This window comes from Thermothelomyces thermophilus, chromosome 7, assembly GCF_000226095.1.
Source record: "Thermothelomyces thermophilus ATCC 42464 chromosome 7, complete sequence".
In the NCBI taxonomy this organism is placed as follows: Eukaryota; Fungi; Ascomycota; class Sordariomycetes; order Sordariales; family Chaetomiaceae; genus Thermothelomyces; species Thermothelomyces thermophilus.
The window spans coordinates 2,445,956-2,465,319 of NC_016478.1; the positions used below are offsets into that span (position 1 = coordinate 2,445,956).

A 19,364-nucleotide genomic window follows, 5' to 3' on the forward strand; every position below is an offset into this window, starting at 1 on the left:
GGGAGACCTTGTGGTCCCTTGACTAGCCACCAGACTCCTTTTACCACAGAAACAGAATTGACAAGACGATGGCATTTAAACGCTTCCAAAACCCAACGGCCGAGCATGGCACACCAGCGAAGCCAGAGCCGCCGTCGGCGGCCACCATAGCTGCCGAGCAGAAAATCACGGCCATTGCCCTGTTCCTCGGCGCTGTGGCCAGTATTGGTGGCTTCATGTTTGGTTATGTCAGGTAAGCAAGCCAGGCTGCCACCATTCACATTCGGACTCTTGGCTGATTGCAACTCCAGCGGTCAGATCTCGGGCTTTTTCGACATGGAGGACTACGGCCGCCGCTTCGGAGAGTACAACCCTGACACGGGAGCCTATGACTTCAGCGCCCCTCGCCAGGGTGCCATTGTCGGCCTCCTCCCCGCTGGCTGCCTCTTCGGCTCTTTGATCGCCGGCAACATTGCCGATAGTCTTGGTCGCCGCATGGCCATTTCGGTGTCCGCTCTGTTTTGCTGTGTCGGCAACATCATTGAAATCTCGTCCAAGTCTGTCTGGGCCCAGTTTGCTGTCGGCCGCCTCGTCACTGGCCTCGGCATCGGCTCGCTCTCGGTTGCGGTCCCCATGTACCAGTCCGAGTCCAGCCCTGCCATTCTCAGAGGCGTCCTTATCTCTACCTATCAGCTCTTTATCACGCTCGGCATCTGGACCGCCGAGATGGTCAACTATGGAACTCACAATATGACGAATTCGGCATCCTGGCGCATTCCCAACGGCCTGTCGTTCCTCTGGTCGCTAATTCTGGGCGGCGGTATCCTTTTGCTGCCCGAGTCTCCTCGCTTCGCGTACCGCAAGGGCCGCGAAGACGAGGCCCGCCGCACCATCGCCCGCTTGGCCGGTCTGGATACCGACGCTCCCTCCGTCAACCAGCAGATTGACGACATTCGCACCAAGCTCGAGGAGGAGAGGGCTGGCGCGGCCACCAGCTGGTATGAGATCTTCACGGGCCCTCGCATGTTTTACCGGACTCTGCTGGGTATCACCTTGCAGGTTAGTGTTCTCGACGCCCGTCTCTTAGCCAAGGGAAAAGTCACTAACAAGCTTGGCAGGCCGGACAACAACTCACCGGTGCCAACTTCTTCTTCTACTACGGGACCACCATCTTCAGGGCCACGGGCCTTAGCGACAGCTACGTGACTCAGATCATCCTTGGGTCTGTAAATGTCTTCTGCACCTTTGGCGGCCTCTACGTGGTGAAGAAGTGCGGCCGGAGAAACGCTCTCATAGCCGGTGCTCTCTGGATGATGGTGTGCTTCTTGGTCTATTCCTTTGTCGGCCACTTCAAGCTCGACCCGGTGAACCCTGCCAACACCCCCCAGGCCGGCAATGTTCTCATCGTCTTCTCGTGCCTGTTCATTGTCGCTTTCGCCACGACCTGGGGTCCCCTCGTCTGGACTGTCGTCGCCGAGCTCTACCCCGCCAAGTACCGCGCCCCGGCCATGGCGCTCGCCACGGCGAGCAACTGGCTCTGGAACTTCCTGATGAGCTTCTTCACGCGCTTCATCACGGACGCTATCGACTATCTCTACGGCCTGGTGTTTGCGGGCTGCTGCGCAGCGCTTGTCCTCGTCGTGTTCTTCTTCCTCATCGAAAGCAAGGACCGGAGCCTCGAGGAGATTGACACAATGTACCTGATGCATGTCAACCCGATTACCAGCAGCAAGTGGAACGACAAGCTACCGGAGGCCACCGATTCGAGCGGTCGGCCATCGCGGCAACATTCGTCCCATGAAGAGGAGCATATGGAAGTTCCCTGAAGAGAAGCACATTCTGGGAAATTGTGCATTGAAAAAAAAAGGCCTGGCGTCACGGAGCTCGTCTTGCTACGGTCCATGCATACACAACAAGTACTGGGGTCTTGAGCCTACAGCATATGTGGTTTTTGACACGTGTTTGTCCTATCATCAGTGAGGGGTTGCGGTATTATTATTCGGTTTGCTTTTGGGCTTGCGGCATCCACTCTCTGGTGCTGGTCACCTTGTCTCTGTATGATACCATCAAAAACTAGTTTACAGCAGGGTGGTTAAGTTTGCTCTGCAGCAGCTTAGGCGGCAATCGATGTTATTTGCGTCATCTCCACACCAACCCAATTCAGCACAGGGGACGTCTGTCATGATTGGTTCGCGTCGAACAGGAAAGGCGCGAGAGAATGTGTCAGCAAGCACGAGATGTAGAGTAAAACATAAACTGTTGTTGACACGAGGTTGCCACATTTGAGAAAGGGATCCATGTCTTTGCCAGCTCGGGTTAGGCTTGGCGGTTCCTCGGCAAGACTCCGGCGTCACCGTTCGAGCATCTGCGTGGATCGGCACAAGTACGGGATCTCCTTGGCAAGGAGCTACGCAAGAGACATACCGGTGCTACTGCCGCGATCCGCAGTGGGGCCCGGCTGTTGCGTTTTTTTTTACTAGTACGCAGTACGGAGTACGGATTACTCCGTACACTAGTGCACGAAATAGATTTTCCTGCTGAACATGAAGAACCACGTTTACCTCCTTTGCCTTGCTCAAGGTACTGTATATATGTACATATATAACCGCATGCCAAAAAAAGACTACCAAAACATCGAATAGGGCAGGTCGGCTGCGACCGTGTCGGGGGCTTCAGCGCCCTCGAAGATGTTCGAGAAAGGTCTTTTTTTTTTTTTCCTTGGGCTGAATGGGGTGATGATGTTATGTATGTACGGGATGCGGAGCACCCCAACATACGATTTCGCTCTTCCTTCGGCGAGGCGAGACTCTTCGGCATGCATGCATGGAATACTACTACTTACAGTATGCACCTGATCTGCCGCCGGCCGGCCGTACTTGAGTGGTAGTTATGTATGTGGCGTCCTCGGAGATGGCTGGCTGGCTTCGGGAGCCTCCGGTCCCCTCCCCTCCTCCCCCTCCGCTCCTCTCCGGCTGCGCTGCGGATGGTGGTGTGTTGTTGCTGTTGCCTTTTTTCAATTCAAAGCGAGGTTTTCCCGTGGTGTGGTCGGTGGCCTGGTGTGGGGAACGGGTTGCGTTTTTGGGATCTCTGTCAGCAGGCCTCATCGGTGTGCGTGAGCGCGTGGGATGTACGGATTACTCCGTAGCTTACGCAGTAGTTTACTTCTCGAAGAAACTTTCGATAGGTGGGTATGTTAAGGTATGTACATACATACTCGTACAGTACGATACGCATTGGTATGCAAGGTATGTAGTGTACGGCAGTGGTGGGTTGTTACGCTAGTGGGTTCGGTCGATTAAGGAGATAAGGGCCTTGGCTTGGTTCCGTGCATTTCTTTTTTTCTCTCTCTTGGGTGTTCCGGTCCGTGGGGGCCAGCGGGCAGGGTCTGGGCTTAGCCCGAACTGGGTACCGTCGGCATTTCGGTGGTTTGTGTGGTTCCAAGGCTCGGATGCGGCAACTTGCTCGGTATGCGATGGCAAAAATCGGGGCCAAAACGAGAAAGGAACAGAAGAGAAAAAAAAAATTCTGCTCGATGTGCCTTTTTTTTGCTTTGGCGATGCTGGTGGGATAAGTTCAGATGAATGCAGGCAGTTGGTAAAGGGTCTGTTCGTTCGTTCGTCGTTTGTTCGTCTGTTCATAACAACATTTGCAGAGCAGTTGAGTTGAATTGTTGATACCCCTGAATTTCCTGTCCCGTGTCGTTTGTGCCATCCAACAACGAGGTTATCCAACACGGATTCGGTAACCATCACCCACTCAAGGTCCACAGCGCTGGAGAAGCGATTCTCAACAGACAGGGTTGTGCTTACCTGAGCCTCTTTTCTGGTTTCATCTAGACAGTCCTATTCTGTCCGAAGTTTCTGTCGCAGTCGTTGGAAAGCAGCAGTTGGGTTGTTGTTGCACTTTGGGCTCATCCCAGTTGGATTCAGGGTCTTTGCGGGTCACGGCTCATTCGCTCACTTCGTCATCGGACGCCACTTTGCCGTACTAGTACGCTGTTGCTGCCGTTGAATTTTTTTTTGTATGTACCACCGGGGGAGCTCTTCGGTAGTCGGGATCTGAGGGTATTTGACATGGCGGATACGGAGTACGGAGTAGGGTAGGTAGGTATCCACAAGAACAACAATTTTTTTTTCCTGTTGAGTTTCTGACTTCCCTCGCGGAAAGGAGGGGAGGGGGGGGTTCCAACAGACAACTTTTCATCTCGGCGTTACTTTCAGCTGCTGTTCCACCGTTCCCCCGTCCTGTCAGGCTCGTCTAATCTGGGTGGTCGGTCGCTTGCTGGACGCCGTTGCGCGCATAGTATCACGCGCCACGGTTGGGACGCGTCGATAACTCGAACCTCCTCCCCCTCTTTTTCTTTCCGCCAAGTCCTCCTTATCTGCCATAGCTCGCCAGCCTCGTCAACCTCTCACGCCGGACCGCCCCCACCGAGGCCAAGCCGACAACGAGTACGCAGAGCTCCCAGGGCGCCGCCAGACAAGGCCCCTATGAAGGCCAGCGCGGTTCCGGGGGACTGGACGTCCTCCGGGGAGGACGTTGGCGTCATCGGGTCGACGGCATACGCCGTCGGCGGCGAGAAGAGCAAGAAGACGGGCGAGAAGGGCGCCAGCGACGCCGACTCGGCGCAGCAGGGCGAGCTGCAGCGTCAGCTCTCCGGGAGGCACCTCAACTTCATCGCCATTGGCGGCACCATCGGCACCGGCTTCTTCCTGGGCACCGGCACGGCCCTGGTCAAGGCCGGCCCGGCCGGGTGTCTGATCTCGTACATGTTCGTCGGGACCATCTTGTGGTCGGTGATGGTCTGCCTGGGAGAAATGGCGACCTATATCCCCACGGCAGGGGCATTCTCGGCCTATGCGACGAGATTTGTTGATCCGAGCCTGGGCTTCGCGGTCGGGTGGCTGTACTGGTTTGGCTGTAAGTTGGTTGTTCTACCTCTTCCCCCCCCCCCCCCCGGCCCCCTTTCGCATTTTCTGCGTTATGACGCGGATGATGGTCGGTGGTACTGACACGCATGTTTGTTTGCCAACAGGGGCCACCACCTATGCCCTCTCACTCGTTGCCGCCGGCCTCATCATCCAGTACTGGAATCACGACCTGAACATCGGCATCATCATCGCCATCTTTTGGGTCGTCTTCACCGTCGTCAACCACCTCCCGGTCGGCATCTACGGCGAGCTTGAGATGTGGCTGTCGAGCCTCAAAGTCATCACCATCGTCGGCTTCATCATCTTTGCCATCTGCGTCGCCGCCGGTGTCGGTCAGGAGGGTGTCCTGGGTTTCCGGTTCTGGAAGGACCCGGGCGCCTTCAACGAGTACCTGGTCCCCGGCGGGATCGGGAAGTTCGTCGGCTTCTGGGCGGTCATGATCCAGGCCTCGGTGTCGTATCAGGGTGCCGAGCTGGTCGGCGTGGGCGCCGGCGAGGCCCGCGATCCGCGCAAGACGGTGCCCCAGGCGATCCGCGTCACGTACTGGGGCATCATGCTCCTGTTCGTCGTGACCATGCTCCTCATCACCATGGTGGTGCCCTCGTCCGACCGGGAGCTGCTCAGCGACTCGTCCAACGCGTCAGCCTCGCCGCTCGTCATCGCCGCCCGGCGCGCCGGCGTCAAGGTGCTGCCCGACATCATCAACGCCGTCCTCCTGACGGCCGTGCTCTCGGCCGCCAACTCCAACGTCTACTCGGGCAGCCGCGTGCTGCTGGCGCTCGCCGAGGAGGGCCAGGCGCCCGCCATCTTCAAGAGGACGAACCGGTGGGGCATCCCCGTGTGGGCGGTCGGCGGCACCGCCGCGTTCGGCCTGCTCGGCTTCCTCAACCTGTCCGAGGACGGCGGCAAGGTGTTCAACTGGCTGCTCAACATTAGCGGCGTGGCCGGGTTGACCACCTGGGCGAGCACCTGCCTGTCCCACCTGGCCTTCATGCGCGCGCTCAAGGCCCAGGGCATCCCGCGCTCCGAGCTGCCGTACGTGTCGCGCTTCCAGCCGTACACGGCCATCTACGGCCTCTTCTTCAACGTCCTCATCACCCTGACGCAGGGCTTCACCGCCTTCGTCCACTGGAACGTGAGCGACTTCTTCGCGGCATACATCAGCCTGATTCTGTTTGTGCTCCTGTGGGCCGGGCACAAGCTGTGGTACCGGCAGCCGAGCGTCAGCCCGGCAAAGGCCGACTTGGTTCGCGGTCGCTTCGATCTCAACGGGGAGAGATCGGCGGCCGATGGTGGGGTATGAGCATGAGTATGATTATGAGCCTGGGCCGGCGGACCTGTGACTCGTGATTCCAGGCAAAAAAAAAAAAAAAAAAAAAAAAAAAAAAAAAAAAAAAAGGGAGGAGACGGGAAGGGAACTCCCGGGGGAGGAAGGGGGACGTGTGTATGCCGCGCTCAAACTCTCGTGGGATGGAGGCTCGGTTGGGCAGATAAGCAATCCCGGGGCGAGCGGACAAAAAAAAAAGACCCAACAGCGTGTACTGTGTATGATAGAAGGTCGTGCATGATTTAGCGACGGCATATGTCTACATTCTTGGTTGCTTCCCAGACTACGGCGCGCTCTTTCGCGCGCACGGGCTCATAGAACCATGTTCCAGCTGACCTTCTTGCCCCTCATCATGGTCAGCACGCCGACAGGCAGGAACTTCTTGTCGACCAGGTTGAGCCCGCCAAAATTCTCGAGCAGCTCTTTCGCGTAGAGCTGGAGGAGCCACTTCTTCTCGGCGTCGAGCCGGACACTGTTGGCGAGGAACTCCCTCAGCCCGCTCTCTACCTCCTTGCTCAGCGCGATGCCCTCCATCTCCGGAACGCAGATCAGCTTCTCGAAGGTCTTTAGGAAGTCGGAGCTCCATCGTTCGCGGTAGCGGGAATATTCTTCGAGCGAGAAGAAGCTCGTCATATCCGAATCCGAAATGACTCTTTCCCTGGCATCCTCGTCGTTCAGGAAACATCGGCGCAGCCGCTGATGCCGCTCCAGGTCGTCCAGGCTCTCAAAGTTCTTCTTTTCTTCCAGGTACTTTTCCCGCTCTCTCCTCAGAAAGTCCACGATTACCTCTTCAGGGCTCTCGGTGATTTTGTTGCGAACCAGGAACAAGCCGACGAAGGGGTTCCGGAGCCCCAGGCCTCCCAGCTGTTCCGGCAAGTAGATGAATGAATCCGGTAAGTTCGAGACTCCGAAGCGATCCTGGATCATGCCCTTGACTAGAAGGGGGGGGGATTGGGGTGGTTAGTGTACTGCACAGAGAGCAAACCCATATACACAGTAGGCGCAAATATATATATGTATATATGGGGGTCAAATTTCGCTTACTGTGTTCGACGACGCTTCCTTCCTTGCCATCTGAGCCAGGGAACAACCTCTTCATCATAAGGCGATACGTGTCCAGGACCGCGTCGATATGCTCGCGCCCGAAGCAGTAGGCAGGTTCGCCAAAGGTGTGGCTAAAGAAACGGCCGATGCAGCTGTTCCATGTCTGGACCCACGACAGCACGCTGTTACACTCGGAGAGCTGCTTCTTGAGCTGGTCGACGTGCGCCGCTACCAGCTTGTCGTCGATGCCCCATTTGCCCGTCTTGGGGTCCAGACATAGGAAGCCTATCCGGACAGGGCCAACAGGCAGTGTTCGGGCAATGGTCGGATCCCTCTTGGCCGAGCCAGGGAGGTAGACGGACCCGGTCTTGGACTTGTTGAACTCGAGGCCAAAGACCCTGGCGAACGACTGCATGCACTCCCAAGCCTGGGCGCTCCTTTCCGGCTCGCCGACGAGCCAGATATCGTCGTGCAGGCGGTACAACAGCATGCCGGTTTTGCGGTTGACGGCGAGATCCATGAAGAACAGCACCAGCTCCCCCGTGAACTTCTCCGACGAGTGCGCCATGGGGACGCCCCTCTTGCGGATACGGGGGCCGAGCTGCGGCCGGTTGTCCGAGGCGGCGTCCAGGTTCAGGGGAGACTCGAGGTACTTCTTGAAGAAGTCGATCCAGTCCTGCCCGAAGCCGACGTAGCGCATAACGGCAAAGATTGTGCTGTGCGGGAGACCGGTGGCATACCACTGCAGATCGGTCTGGACCAGGGCGACGCCGTGCCCGGGGCCTTCGCGGGTGTCGTACGTGACATTTCGCAGCCGATGGACCATCAGCTCTGCGGTGAGGTAGCGCAATAGTTGCTGCTTGATCCCAGACCGTTTCGGCGGGTTGTAGCTCACGTCCACCTCCTTCACGTTCTTCGCACCACCATCGTCATCATCATCGTCGTCGTCCTTATCGTCGTCGTATCCGACACCGCCATCGTATAGTGATGTCTCGGTGGCGGGCAGCTGCGAGAGCAGGAACGTATTGATGTAGTCCGACTTGCGCCGTACCTCCATAGACCCGCCATAAGTCCCCTTGGTACCCAGGTAGAACCACCTCCTATTGGAGTCGGCTGCCGAGGGCGCCATGTGGCCCTCAAGATCCCGCAAGCACACGGCGTTCATGAAGTTCTTCAGAGCCGGCTTGAGCATGTTACAGAGTCTGATGCCGATATATTGGACGAAGATCATTTGCAGGATATCGTCGTCGGCCCATATCCGGTACTTGCCGTTGAGGCCGCGGCGGGGCATGACACGAATACCGTCCTCTCCGGCGTCCCAGTGCCACTGCTTCAGGTCGGAAAACCGCATGTTCAAGACATCGGCGATCTCCGACTTGGCCACATCGCTCTCGAGAAAGTCGCGCAGGATGGCCTGCTTCTCGTCGCTGAGGATATCCTCGGTCAGGAGCCCCTTGATGCAGCTGGTGAGGGACTCCTGGGTGAAGGGAGCAGTCTCGGAAGCGAACTTTGTGCTCTCCCTGGCGATCCTGTCGCGCAGCTCTTTCAGCTCTCTTTGGCTCGCCTCGTCCGAAAACAGGTCGTCGAGGAAGCTGCGGATCTCGACCTCATCCGTCTCGAGCGGCTCGAACACGACGGTTTCAAACTTGTCGACGAGCTCGCTCAGCCGCTGCCGTTGACGTTCGATAAGCTCAAACGAGTCTTCGTCCGGATCGTCGGCCGAGGCTGGCAACGGGTCGGTGACGGGCTGATCCATCCATTCTACAGGCGCAAGTCAGAACAAGAAAAACAAGATATTCCTAGAACGGGTGACAAAACCAAAAACATGGCAGGGAGGCTTAGTGTATGGATGTGTGTTACATACCAGTTAGGAGGCGCGAGTACAGATGGGCCAAGTCCAACTTGCGGCTCTGGATGTCAAGCTTGCCGCGGAGCTGGCGGCTGAAGCTATCCAGCTTAGACACGGGGATCGAGGCGTCATAGCGCGACTGGTCCAACCAACGCTGGACATTCTTGAACTCGGCATCTTTCGATGCGGCTGGGCATAGTTCCTTCACGGCCTCGAGAAGGCAGGCGAGGCGGTCCCGTTCGTCGACGGCGGCGTCGGCTTTGGCCAGATACACACGCTTGCGGTCCTCGTACGACTTGCGGCGCGATTCCAGCTCGCGAATCTTGCTGAGCGTGATGCTCTGCAGCGTCTTGGAGAGGACTGATTTGGGAGTCGCCATGGTGGAAAGCCTGGTCACGGCAAGCAAGAGACAATGTAGGGGACGATGCGGGCAGGATTAATGAGCTCGAGGACGATTGGAAACGATTGGAAAAGGAGCTTGACGACTCAATCCATCCGAGTCCATGGAGAGAGCGGATCTCGGCGGCTTTATCTTCAGATTCATAAGTTGTGTGCTTCAGTCGAAGCAGAAGCCGAAACCCCGTCATCAGCTCCAGGCAACAGACCACGGGGGGCCCTGCATTCAAGTTATGCTTTCTATCGTCGACTGGGCATGTTTTGGTTCACATGGTTCACATGGTTCACTAGTCAGGGTCGAGATTCTTCAAGGACGTCTTGCTGCCTGCTTGTTGCCTGTTGTGGCTGCGGGATAATGCTCTGGGGAAGCCACGCGAAGTGGAACTGGAAGTAGCGGGTGGGTCACGACACGATATCGGCTATGTGCAAAGCGTAATGCGGGACAATTCGTTGTACTATGTAGACAGCATGAGCATTCGCGCAGTTTGCCAAGATTCGCGGTGACCGAGGCGAACCAACGTGGGCCAGAGCAGTCAATGATTTGATGCAGTTTCGCTTCCGGCTGGCGACTGTGTTTCTCGGGGTGTTCATAGGTGGCCTGACCAACCTGGTTTCTCGGGTGGCTTGTCATCTATGCTGGCTTTATTCCTCGCTTTCTATTAATCTTAAATTCTCCTCTCTCGCGCGCGCACTCTTTATCATATTACTCCTTCGTAGAGGAGAGTCTAGAATAACCCAAGGTCGACAGCGCTTCGGCGCTCTGTGTGCATGCATACAGTATACGCAGGAACCATCAAATGTACGGCGAAGCGGTGGGAAGCTGCGGTAAAAACCTTAGTAAAACTACCAAAATGGTGTTGTGCCAAGCTCGAAACACGGCTCAGGAGGGTGGGGAAGAGAAAGGCGGTTGGGTCGACGTGGTCAATTGACATTGACATGCCCCACAGGCAGCTCAACAGATGCCCCGCCATGCCGCTTTTGCAGAACCCCACCATTGGCAGCTCCGACAGCGGCTCTTCAGTCACCCGGAAGGTCATCTAAAGCATTACGCCGGGCCACGCTGAGCGGACTAGTTGGACACGACGGCGGTAGACCTTTAGTTTCTGTGTTTCCTTGGTCCGCGCATGATTTCTCTCTCAAGTTGAGACAGAACGGCCTGAGAGTGCATACACACACGCGCGCACACACGCACAGAGGCTCCTGCTCAGAATCTAACAGTACCTTGGTTGCTCTCCTCTTGTATTCAATTTTTGTATATACATGCACTCAAACCAAGCCAGATGTTTCAAACCTGCGTTGCAGGCACATGCAGAGACTCGCCCTGAGACTGCGAATTGTTCCTTCAATTACGCCGTATTTTTCTGGCTTTTTCTGGAGCCAAGCCTGCTGTGTCACCAACGCACAGGGCATCATGATGCCCGATTGTCGCTGCTCCGAGAACGCGGGATCCGCTTGTTTTTTTTTTCCCCGCGACGGAAGAGCTGCCGCCTGCCTGCCCACCTGAAATTTAAACTAACACCCGATCCCGAAATCGCAGCTCGCCTAAGCGCACCGCACCGCACCGCACCGCCCACGAAACCGGCCTGGGAAACTAACAGACCGCAGGCGCATGCTGGGCGCAGTCGAGCCCTCAGGCACAGTCTGACAACCATGGCGGGCACCAGCAGCTCGGGTCCGACGCGGATCGCGATTCTCGGCAAAGAGGACATCGTCGTCGACCACGGAATCTGGCTGAACTTTGTGACTCACGACCTGCTCCAGAACCTGCCGTCGTCTACCTACGTCCTCATCACCGACACGAACCTCTACCATACCTACGTTCCTCCCTTCCAGGCCGTCTTCGAAGCCGCCGCACCGAAAGATGTCCGCCTGCTCACCTACGCCATCCCGCCCGGCGAGTACTCCAAGGGCCGCGAGACCAAGGCCGAGATCGAGGATTGGATGCTCTCGCACACGTGCACCCGCGACACCGTCATCATCGCCCTCGGAGGCGGCGTCATCGGGGACATGATTGGGTACGTCGCCGCCACCTTCATGCGCGGCGTCCGCTTCGTCCAGGTTCCCACCACGCTCCTCTCCATGGTGGACTCGTCCATCGGCGGCAAGACGGCCATCGACGTGCCCATGGGAAAGAACTTGATTGGCGCTTTTTGGCAGCCGAAGCGCATCTACATCGACCTGGCCTTCCTCGAGACCCTGCCGGTCCGCGAGTTCATCAACGGCATGGCTGAGGTGATCAAGACGGCCGCCATCTGGAACGAGGCCGAGTTCACCGCCCTCGAGGAGAACGCGCCCGCGATCCTCGAGGCCATCCGCTCCAAGGGCTCGAGCCCCTCTGCCCGCCTCGCCCCCATCCGCCACATCCTCAAGCGCATCGTGCTAGGTTCGGCCGGGGTCAAGGCTCAGGTGGTCTCGGCGGACGAGCGCGAGGGCGGCCTCCGCAACCTGCTCAACTTTGGCCACTCCATCGGCCACGCCTACGAGGCCATCCTTGCGCCCCAGGTCCTCCACGGAGAGTGCGTCGCCATCGGCATGGTCAAGGAGGCCGAGCTCGCCCGCTTCCTCGGCGTCCTCCGTCCGGATGCTGTCGCCCGCCTGACCAAGTGCATCGCGAGTTACGACCTGCCCACCTCCGTCCACGACAAGCGCATCGCCAAGCTGTCGGCCAGCAAGGAGTGCCCCGTCGACGTCCTGCTCCAGAAGATGGCCGTCGACAAGAAGAACGAGGGCTCCAAGAAGAAGATCGTGCTGCTCTCGGCCATCGGCAAGACCTACGAGCCCAAGGCCACCGTGGTCGACGACCGCGCCATCCGCATCGTCCTGTCGCCCTCGATCCGCGTCACCCCCGGCGTCCCGGAGAACCTCTCTGTCAGCGTGACCCCGCCCGGCTCCAAGAGCATCTCCAACCGCGCCCTGATCCTGGCTGCCCTGGGAGAGGGCACCACGCGCATCCACGGGCTCCTCCACTCGGACGACACGCAATACATGCTCACCGCCATTGCCCAGCTCGAAGGTGCGACTTATACTTGGGAAGATGCCGGAGAGGTCCTCGTCGTCAAGGGTAAGGGCGGCAAGCTCAAGGCCAGCGCCGAGCCTCTGTACCTCGGCAACGCCGGCACCGCTTCGCGCTTCCTGACGTCCGTCGTGGCCCTCTGCTCGCCAACCTCCGTCTCTTCCACCGTCCTGACGGGCAACGCGCGGATGAAGGTCAGGCCCATCGGCCCGCTCGTCGATGCCCTCCGCGCCAACGGCGTCGGCGTCAAGTACCTGGAAAAGGAGAAGAGCCTGCCGGTCCAGGTGGATGCCAATGCCGGCTTCGCCGGTGGGTTGATCGAACTCGCCGCCACCGTTTCCTCGCAGTACGTCTCGTCCATCTTGATGGCTGCTCCTTACGCCCACAAGCCCGTCACGCTCCGGCTCGTCGGCGGCAAGCCCATCTCGCAGCCGTACATCGACATGACCATCGCCATGATGGCCTCGTTCGGCATCAACGTCGAGAGATCGTCCGAGGACCCCAATACCTACCACATCCCACAGGGCGTCTACAAGAACCCTGCCGACTACGTCGTCGAAAGCGACGCCAGCTCGGCTACTTACCCCTTGGCCGTTGCCGCCATCACCGGCACTACTTGCACCATTCCGAACATCGGCTCCGCCTCCCTCCAGGGCGATGCCCGTTTCGCCGTCGAGGTGCTCCGCCCCATGGGATGCACCGTCGAGCAGACGGAGACTTCGACCACCGTTACCGGACCGCCCATCGGAACGCTCAAGGCAATCGAGCACGTCGACATGGAGCCCATGACCGACGCTTTCCTGACTGCCTCTGTTCTCGCCGCTGTCGCCTCGGGCACTACCCGGATCACCGGCATCGCCAACCAGCGCGTCAAGGAATGCAACCGGATCGCAGCCATGAAGGACCAGCTCGCGAAATTCGGCGTCCACTGTAACGAGCTCGAAGACGGCATCGAGGTGACCGGGAAGCCGTACCAAGAACTGCAGAACCCGACCGACGGGGTCTACTGCTATGACGATCACCGCGTGGCGATGAGCTTCAGCGTTCTCGCCACCGCCGCGCCGCACCGCGTTCTGATCCTCGAACGTGAGTGCACCGCGAAGACCTGGCCAGGGTGGTGGGACATCCTGTCCCAGGCCTTCAAGGTCCACCTTGCCGGGGAAGAGGACCCGACCAAGAAGCAGGTCGTACAGCCATCCGGCTCGGGCACGGACCGGTCGATCTTCATCATCGGCATGCGCGGCGCGGGCAAGTCTACGGCTGGTCGGTGGATGTCCGAGATCCTGCAGAGGCCTCTGGTCGATCTGGATGTCGAATTGGAAAGGAGAGAGGGCATGACCATTCCCGAAATCATCCGGGGCGAGCGCGGCTGGGAAGGTTTCAGGAAGGCCGAGCTCGAGCTCCTCGAGGACGTCATCAAGAACCAGTCCAAGGGATACATCTTCTCCTGCGGCGGCGGCATCGTCGAGACCGAGGAGGCGCGCAAGCTGCTCATCTCATACCACAAGAGCGGCGGCTGTGTCCTCATGGTACACCGCGATACCGACCAGGTCGTCGAGTACCTCATGAGGGACAAGACCCGCCCCGCCTACTCGGAAAACATCCGCGAGGTCTACTACCGCCGAAAACCGTGGTTCGAGGAGTGCAGCAATTTCCAGTACCACAGCCCTCACCTGGATGGCTCCGAGGCGCTCCGAGGCCCACCCGTCGACTTCAGCCGGTTCCTTTCCGTCATCTGCGGCCGGTCCAGGCACCTGGAAGAGGTCCGCAAGAAGAAGCACAGCTTCTTCGTCTCGTTGACCGTGCCGAATATCTCTACAGCCCTGGATATCATTCCCGGGGCCGTGGTAGGGTCCGATGCGGTGGAACTGCGCGTGGACTTGTTGGAGAGCTACGACCCCGAGTTCGTCGCTCACCAGGTCGCCCTTCTCCGGTCGGTAGCCAAGATCCCGATCGTCTACACGGTGCGCACGGTTAGTCAGGGGGGTAGGTTCCCCGATGACGACTACGAGCTGGCTCGCCGGCTCTACCAGATCGGCCTGCGGACCGGCGTCGAGTTCCTCGATTTGGAGGTGACCATGCCGGCCGACATTCTGGAAGCCGTCACCGTGTCAAAGGGCTTCACCCGCATCATCGCGTCCCACCATGACCCACAGTCGAAGCTGTCGTGGAGGAACGGTTCCTGGATCCCCTTCTACAACAAGGCGCTGCAGTACGGCGACGTCATCAAGCTCGTCGGCATGGCCGGTGAGATTAGCGATAACTTTGCCCTCACCAGCTTCAAGACAAAGATGCTCGCTGCCCACGACACGCCCATCATCGCTCTCAACATGGGCCCCGCCGGCAAACTTAGCAGGGTGCTCAACGGCTTCATGACGCCAGTCTCTCACCCCGACCTCCCGGCTAAGGCGGCCCCCGGGCAGCTCTCGGCTACCGAGATCCGGCAAGCGCTCGCCCTTATTGGCGAGCTCGAGCCCAAGTCGTTCTATCTCTTCGGCAAGCCCATCAGCTCGTCGCGCTCGCCCGCGCTCCACAACACGCTGTTCGGCGCCACCGGCCTGCCGCACCATTACTCGCTCTTCGAGACGGACAAGGCGTCGGACGTCCAGGACCTTATCCGCGCGCCACACTTTGGCGGCGCCTCGGTGACCATCCCGCTCAAGCTCGACATTGTGCCGCTGCTGGACGACATCTCCGAGGCCGCGCGCGCCATCGGCGCCGTCAACACCATCATCCCGATCCCCTCGGCGGCGAAGGGTGACAACAAGACGACCCTCCTCGGCGATAACACTGACTGGAGGGGCATGGTCTTTGCGCTCCGTTCCGCCGGCGTCGCCTCGCCCCCTGGCGCAGGCATGGTAGTGGGCTCGGGCGGCACGACCCGGGCGGCCATCTACGCGCTGCATTCGCTGGGGTACGCGCCCATTTACGTGGTCGCGCGGACGCCGGAGCGGGTGAAAGAGCTGGCCGGCGGCTTCCCCGCCGACTATCGGATCCAGCACCTCGCCACGCGCGAAGAGGCCGTCGCCGTCGCCGTCGCCGCGCGCCACGAACTCCCCACCGTCGTCATCAGCACGATCCCCGCCGACAAGCCTATCGATTCCGGGATGCGCGAAGTGCTCGTCACGGCGCTGCAGGGCGGCGGGGCGGCGGGCAAGGAAAAGGGCGAACCGCGGGTGCTGCTCGAGATGGCGTACACGCCGAGACACACGCCGCTGATGCAGCTGGCCGAGGATGCTGGTTGGGTGACGATCCCCGGGTTGGAAGTGCTTGCTGCGCAGGGGTGGTATCAGGTATGTTTTGTCATCTCACCCGAGTTGGTGTAATCACCTAAGGTCTTGTCTTTTTTTTTTTCTTCTTGGCTTGCTGACGGAGATACTACTTGCACAGTTCCAACTCTGGACGGGCATCACCCCACTGTATGCCGATGCGAGGGCTGCTGTTATGGGTAACGAGTCCTCGTGAGCAGGGATGGTGGGGATCTGGAGAACGGAAGTGACGGGAGGAAAAGGAACGAAAAGAACATGTCGAAGTAGTGTTTCTCATTATTGCTATGGGCTACCGCAACGTAACCCTCAGCATCGTTACGAGGCACACTTTCGTCAATGAACACTCTTATGTTCACCGACGACGGCGTAGGGATGTTCTTCTTCTCTAAGGGATGCTGATCAGGCTCCTACGCTACTTGCATCTACTTGATACCAACCCCCCGGATGGCTGTGGTCATGCCGGTCCTCAAAGGCTCGTCTGGGATATCCGCGTCTTCCGTTCTGCTTAGCCGGGCGTGTGTGTGGTTACGTGTGAGCTGGACAGTAACTGCCTCAGCACAGGCGAGTTATCATTTCCCAGCGAGCGAGTGCGTATTACGGAGTACCTATGAGATGTACAGTACATACATACAAATCACCCGGGCGCATTTTGGACAAAATGCATACATGAATGCAATGTCCATCCAGTTACTCAGTACATCGGTACAGACAGAACCGAGGGAGGATGTTAAGGTTCTGACGTGGACTGAACTCCCCTCGGTCACAAGCGTATACTCGGGTATAACACGCCACTCTGGTCGTACCCCCCAGCGGTAACATCTCGCAAGTTTTTTTTATGGTTTTCTTGTCTTCTTTGAACATTTTGGTCCGTTTAGTCAATTTAGTTAGCATTTTTCAATTTCCCCTTTCCAATTATTACTTTTCCCTCCCGTCTGTACACCTGGACCCCACCGGCTGTGTCATTGCGAGACGGGAGATTGCGTTAACTTCGTCATCGGTGAAGTCGTTTGTTTCCTGCTGCAGGGAGTTTTGATGTTTTTTTCGGGTCCCTGGAAGGAAAAAAATAAAAATAAAAAATAGATCGGGCAGATTTTAGATGAATAAGCGTAGCAAGGGCCGGAGCGACCGCGTCTGGCTTATGACGCCACTGACGGTGACATAACAGCCCACGCGCGCGGGCCAGAGCCTGGAGAAGGGGGTTGATTGTTCTGACCACGGCCTGTTTTCTCCTGCCTCGTGACTCGGCGTAGTGAGAGTTCCTTCCGACGTAGCCAGTGGTCCCATTTTGTCTTCGTGGTGGCGGTTGCACGGTCAAACGACGTCCAGGGAAGGAAGATGTCTCCCTTGAAATGTATGTGTTTGCGAAGTACTGACTGTATATACTTAACCAACCTTGACTTACCATGTATTCTTTGTAGGTACCGAACATTATTGTATACCTATCCACATAAAATGCACGGAGGTCGGGAAGGCGGCAGACAGGTACAGTACCTGCCTGAAAAAGCAACCATTTGACTGACGAGGAAAGATTCCCACCTTGGCTACGTGCAGCAGGGAGGGGCGGCCCAGAACGATGCTGTCGATTTCTTGCGCAGAGGTACCTACCAACTTGCTCCAACCTGACACGGATCCATCTAGAAGAAGACGCGACAAACGAATCCATCCATCTCAACTGACCTGTTCCCGTGATATGCCAGCCCGAGACCCGATATCGTACCTCACGCGATGCATCGGTCATTAATGGGGTATGTACGGATTACAGTACATTCCCAGGTACATACCTTACATAGCATGTCGAGATCAGGTGACAATTTCCCGTCCTCGTCATTGCCATCAAACCAACCCCTCCCAGCGACCCAACATTACCCAGTCGCTGTCGCGAGGTCATCAAGCACACGGTCGGTCATTGATTCTCCGTCCCAGTAATCCAAGAACGAGTGACGAAACCGGACAAAAGAGGAAGAAAAGTGCACAAAAGACCCACACCCGCTAGAGCGATGCAGCTATGTTCGTGCCGGGTACATCTCACTCGATTCCCCGGTAGTAAATCACGTACGCCAAGCTTATAGATAAGGCATGTCCGACTTCTGATAGTCCACCGCCCAGGGAAGACGGTAGACTGCATGTAATGACTCTGAAAGAGATCAGGGGAGAAAAAAAAAAGAAGAGGACAACCGACTGCGAGAGCGTTCCGACTCTTTCCCTCTGGATATGGTAGTGGGAGTGTTGATACGTCATCACACCAGACTCCCCTGGCGTTCCATGAAGACCCAGCGGGCTTAGATCCGGGGAAAGGTGATGGGTGGGGGTCACGGTTCTAGGCGCGCGAGGACTCGTTGCGGCACATCGATCATGCTGGTTGGGGTTTGGACAGCAGGGAACCAGCCTTCCACGGACTCCCTATTAGTACAGCTGAAGACATCAATAGGCGGTGTCTTTGGTCTCGCTGGGCATACGTTTTACACACCTAACCTCACCTACACACCGGGATGGCTGGCTCTCACCGTGTGTTTGTGTTGCTATCTACCTACCTCACTAGGCCTACCCTCGGCTTGTGGGTACCGCAGGAGATGCCATACCTCGGCTACTCTGGATATCGGACAAGAGCGTGATTCTTCTTGTTTTGGGGAGGGAGGGGGGGAAGGAGGTCACTACTAGTAAACTCTCTGGGGGGAGATTCCATGTGAAGTAGTTGTAAGTTAATGCAAAGTCATGCCTACTTGGTACTTACTGGTCGGGCCCTTTGTGCATGAAGCAAGGTCGGGAAGCTCTCCCACCAATGCAAGGAAGGCTCCACGGGGATCGGGGAGCTAACAACAACACAAGTTTGACACGGAATATCAACTTGGCTCTTGGATGTTTGGCTGGTGAGATAAGATGAGATGTATTGTAACAATTAGAACGCTCAGTGGATGCACCTGCCGGCATCAATGCTACATACCCACCCAACCCAACAGAGTTTCTTTTCGTTTTCCCTCTCTGTCCCGAAGTCCTCTTTTGGTCTATGACCCATAGTCTTCGTGAACCCTGACAATAATAAAACAGACACCAGGCCTTTCCTCGAAAAAAAAAAAGGAAACGATTAAAAAAAACCCACAATGCTATGCCTTGTCGCAGATCTTGTATGTGTACAGTCTATCATGCCCGGATCCCATCATTTCGCTCGTCATATCAGAAACAGAGAATCATGAAAACCCAAAACGCAAACAGTGAACAACGCCATGTTGAATACCGAATCGGACATCAAGCCGCCGAGAGGAGACATGCAATATTCCCAGACAAGGTGTAAGAACCAGGGAACAAGAAGCGAGAGTTGCGTAATAAAATGCCATAAGCGGTTAATACGTGACGTTGAAGAGAATCGAAGAGCGTCGGGAGTGGGCCGGATCCGGGAAACCTCTCCTCCTCCGGGATATGGAAGCGCGGTAGCCCATGGAAGCTTCGGGGTCTTGGTGATGAGCCCTGTTTTTCTGTGTCTGGGGCTGTGTCCGGGGCTGTGTCCGGATACCGTGCCGGTACGAATGTAAGTACGTATTAAGCGAGGCATTTGTGTTTG

The 19,364-nt window shown here is 57.5% G+C and overlaps 4 protein-coding genes across 4 annotated transcripts; 3 read left to right on the forward strand and 1 right to left on the reverse strand.

The window, feature by feature from the left end:
• Nucleotides 1-1,197, forward strand: MYCTH_112491 (MFS sugar transporter-like protein). The gene is made up of 2 exons (XM_003667036.1): nucleotides 1-232; nucleotides 291-1,197. Exons 1-2 carry the CDS (start codon nucleotides 69-71, stop codon nucleotides 1,183-1,185), a joined length of 1,059 nt encoding a protein of 352 aa, XP_003667084.1. The 5' UTR covers nucleotides 1-68; the 3' UTR covers nucleotides 1,186-1,197.
• Nucleotides 1,198-4,103: 2,906 nt separating this feature from the next.
• MYCTH_2312467 (uncharacterized protein) lies at nucleotides 4,104-6,268 on the forward strand. The gene is made up of 2 exons (XM_003667037.1): nucleotides 4,104-4,899; nucleotides 5,015-6,268. The coding sequence occupies exons 1-2, from the start codon at nucleotides 4,470-4,472 to the stop codon at nucleotides 6,211-6,213; spliced, it is 1,629 nt and encodes a 542-aa protein (XP_003667085.1). The 5' UTR covers nucleotides 4,104-4,469; the 3' UTR covers nucleotides 6,214-6,268.
• Nucleotides 6,269-6,281: 13 nt separating this feature from the next.
• Nucleotides 6,282-9,989, reverse strand: MYCTH_2312471 (uncharacterized protein). The gene is made up of 3 exons (XM_003667038.1): nucleotides 9,146-9,989; nucleotides 7,282-9,042; nucleotides 6,282-7,172 (listed from the first exon to the last, which is right to left on the reverse strand). The coding sequence occupies exons 1-3, from the start codon at nucleotides 9,507-9,509 to the stop codon at nucleotides 6,550-6,552; spliced, it is 2,748 nt and encodes a 915-aa protein (XP_003667086.1). The 5' UTR covers nucleotides 9,510-9,989; the 3' UTR covers nucleotides 6,282-6,549.
• Nucleotides 9,990-10,985: 996 nt separating this feature from the next.
• Nucleotides 10,986-16,128, forward strand: MYCTH_2312474 (uncharacterized protein). The gene is made up of 2 exons (XM_003667039.1): nucleotides 10,986-15,832; nucleotides 15,930-16,128. Exons 1-2 carry the CDS (start codon nucleotides 11,177-11,179, stop codon nucleotides 16,002-16,004), a joined length of 4,731 nt encoding a protein of 1,576 aa, XP_003667087.1. The 5' UTR covers nucleotides 10,986-11,176; the 3' UTR covers nucleotides 16,005-16,128.
• Nucleotides 16,129-19,364: the final 3,236 nt, after the last annotated feature.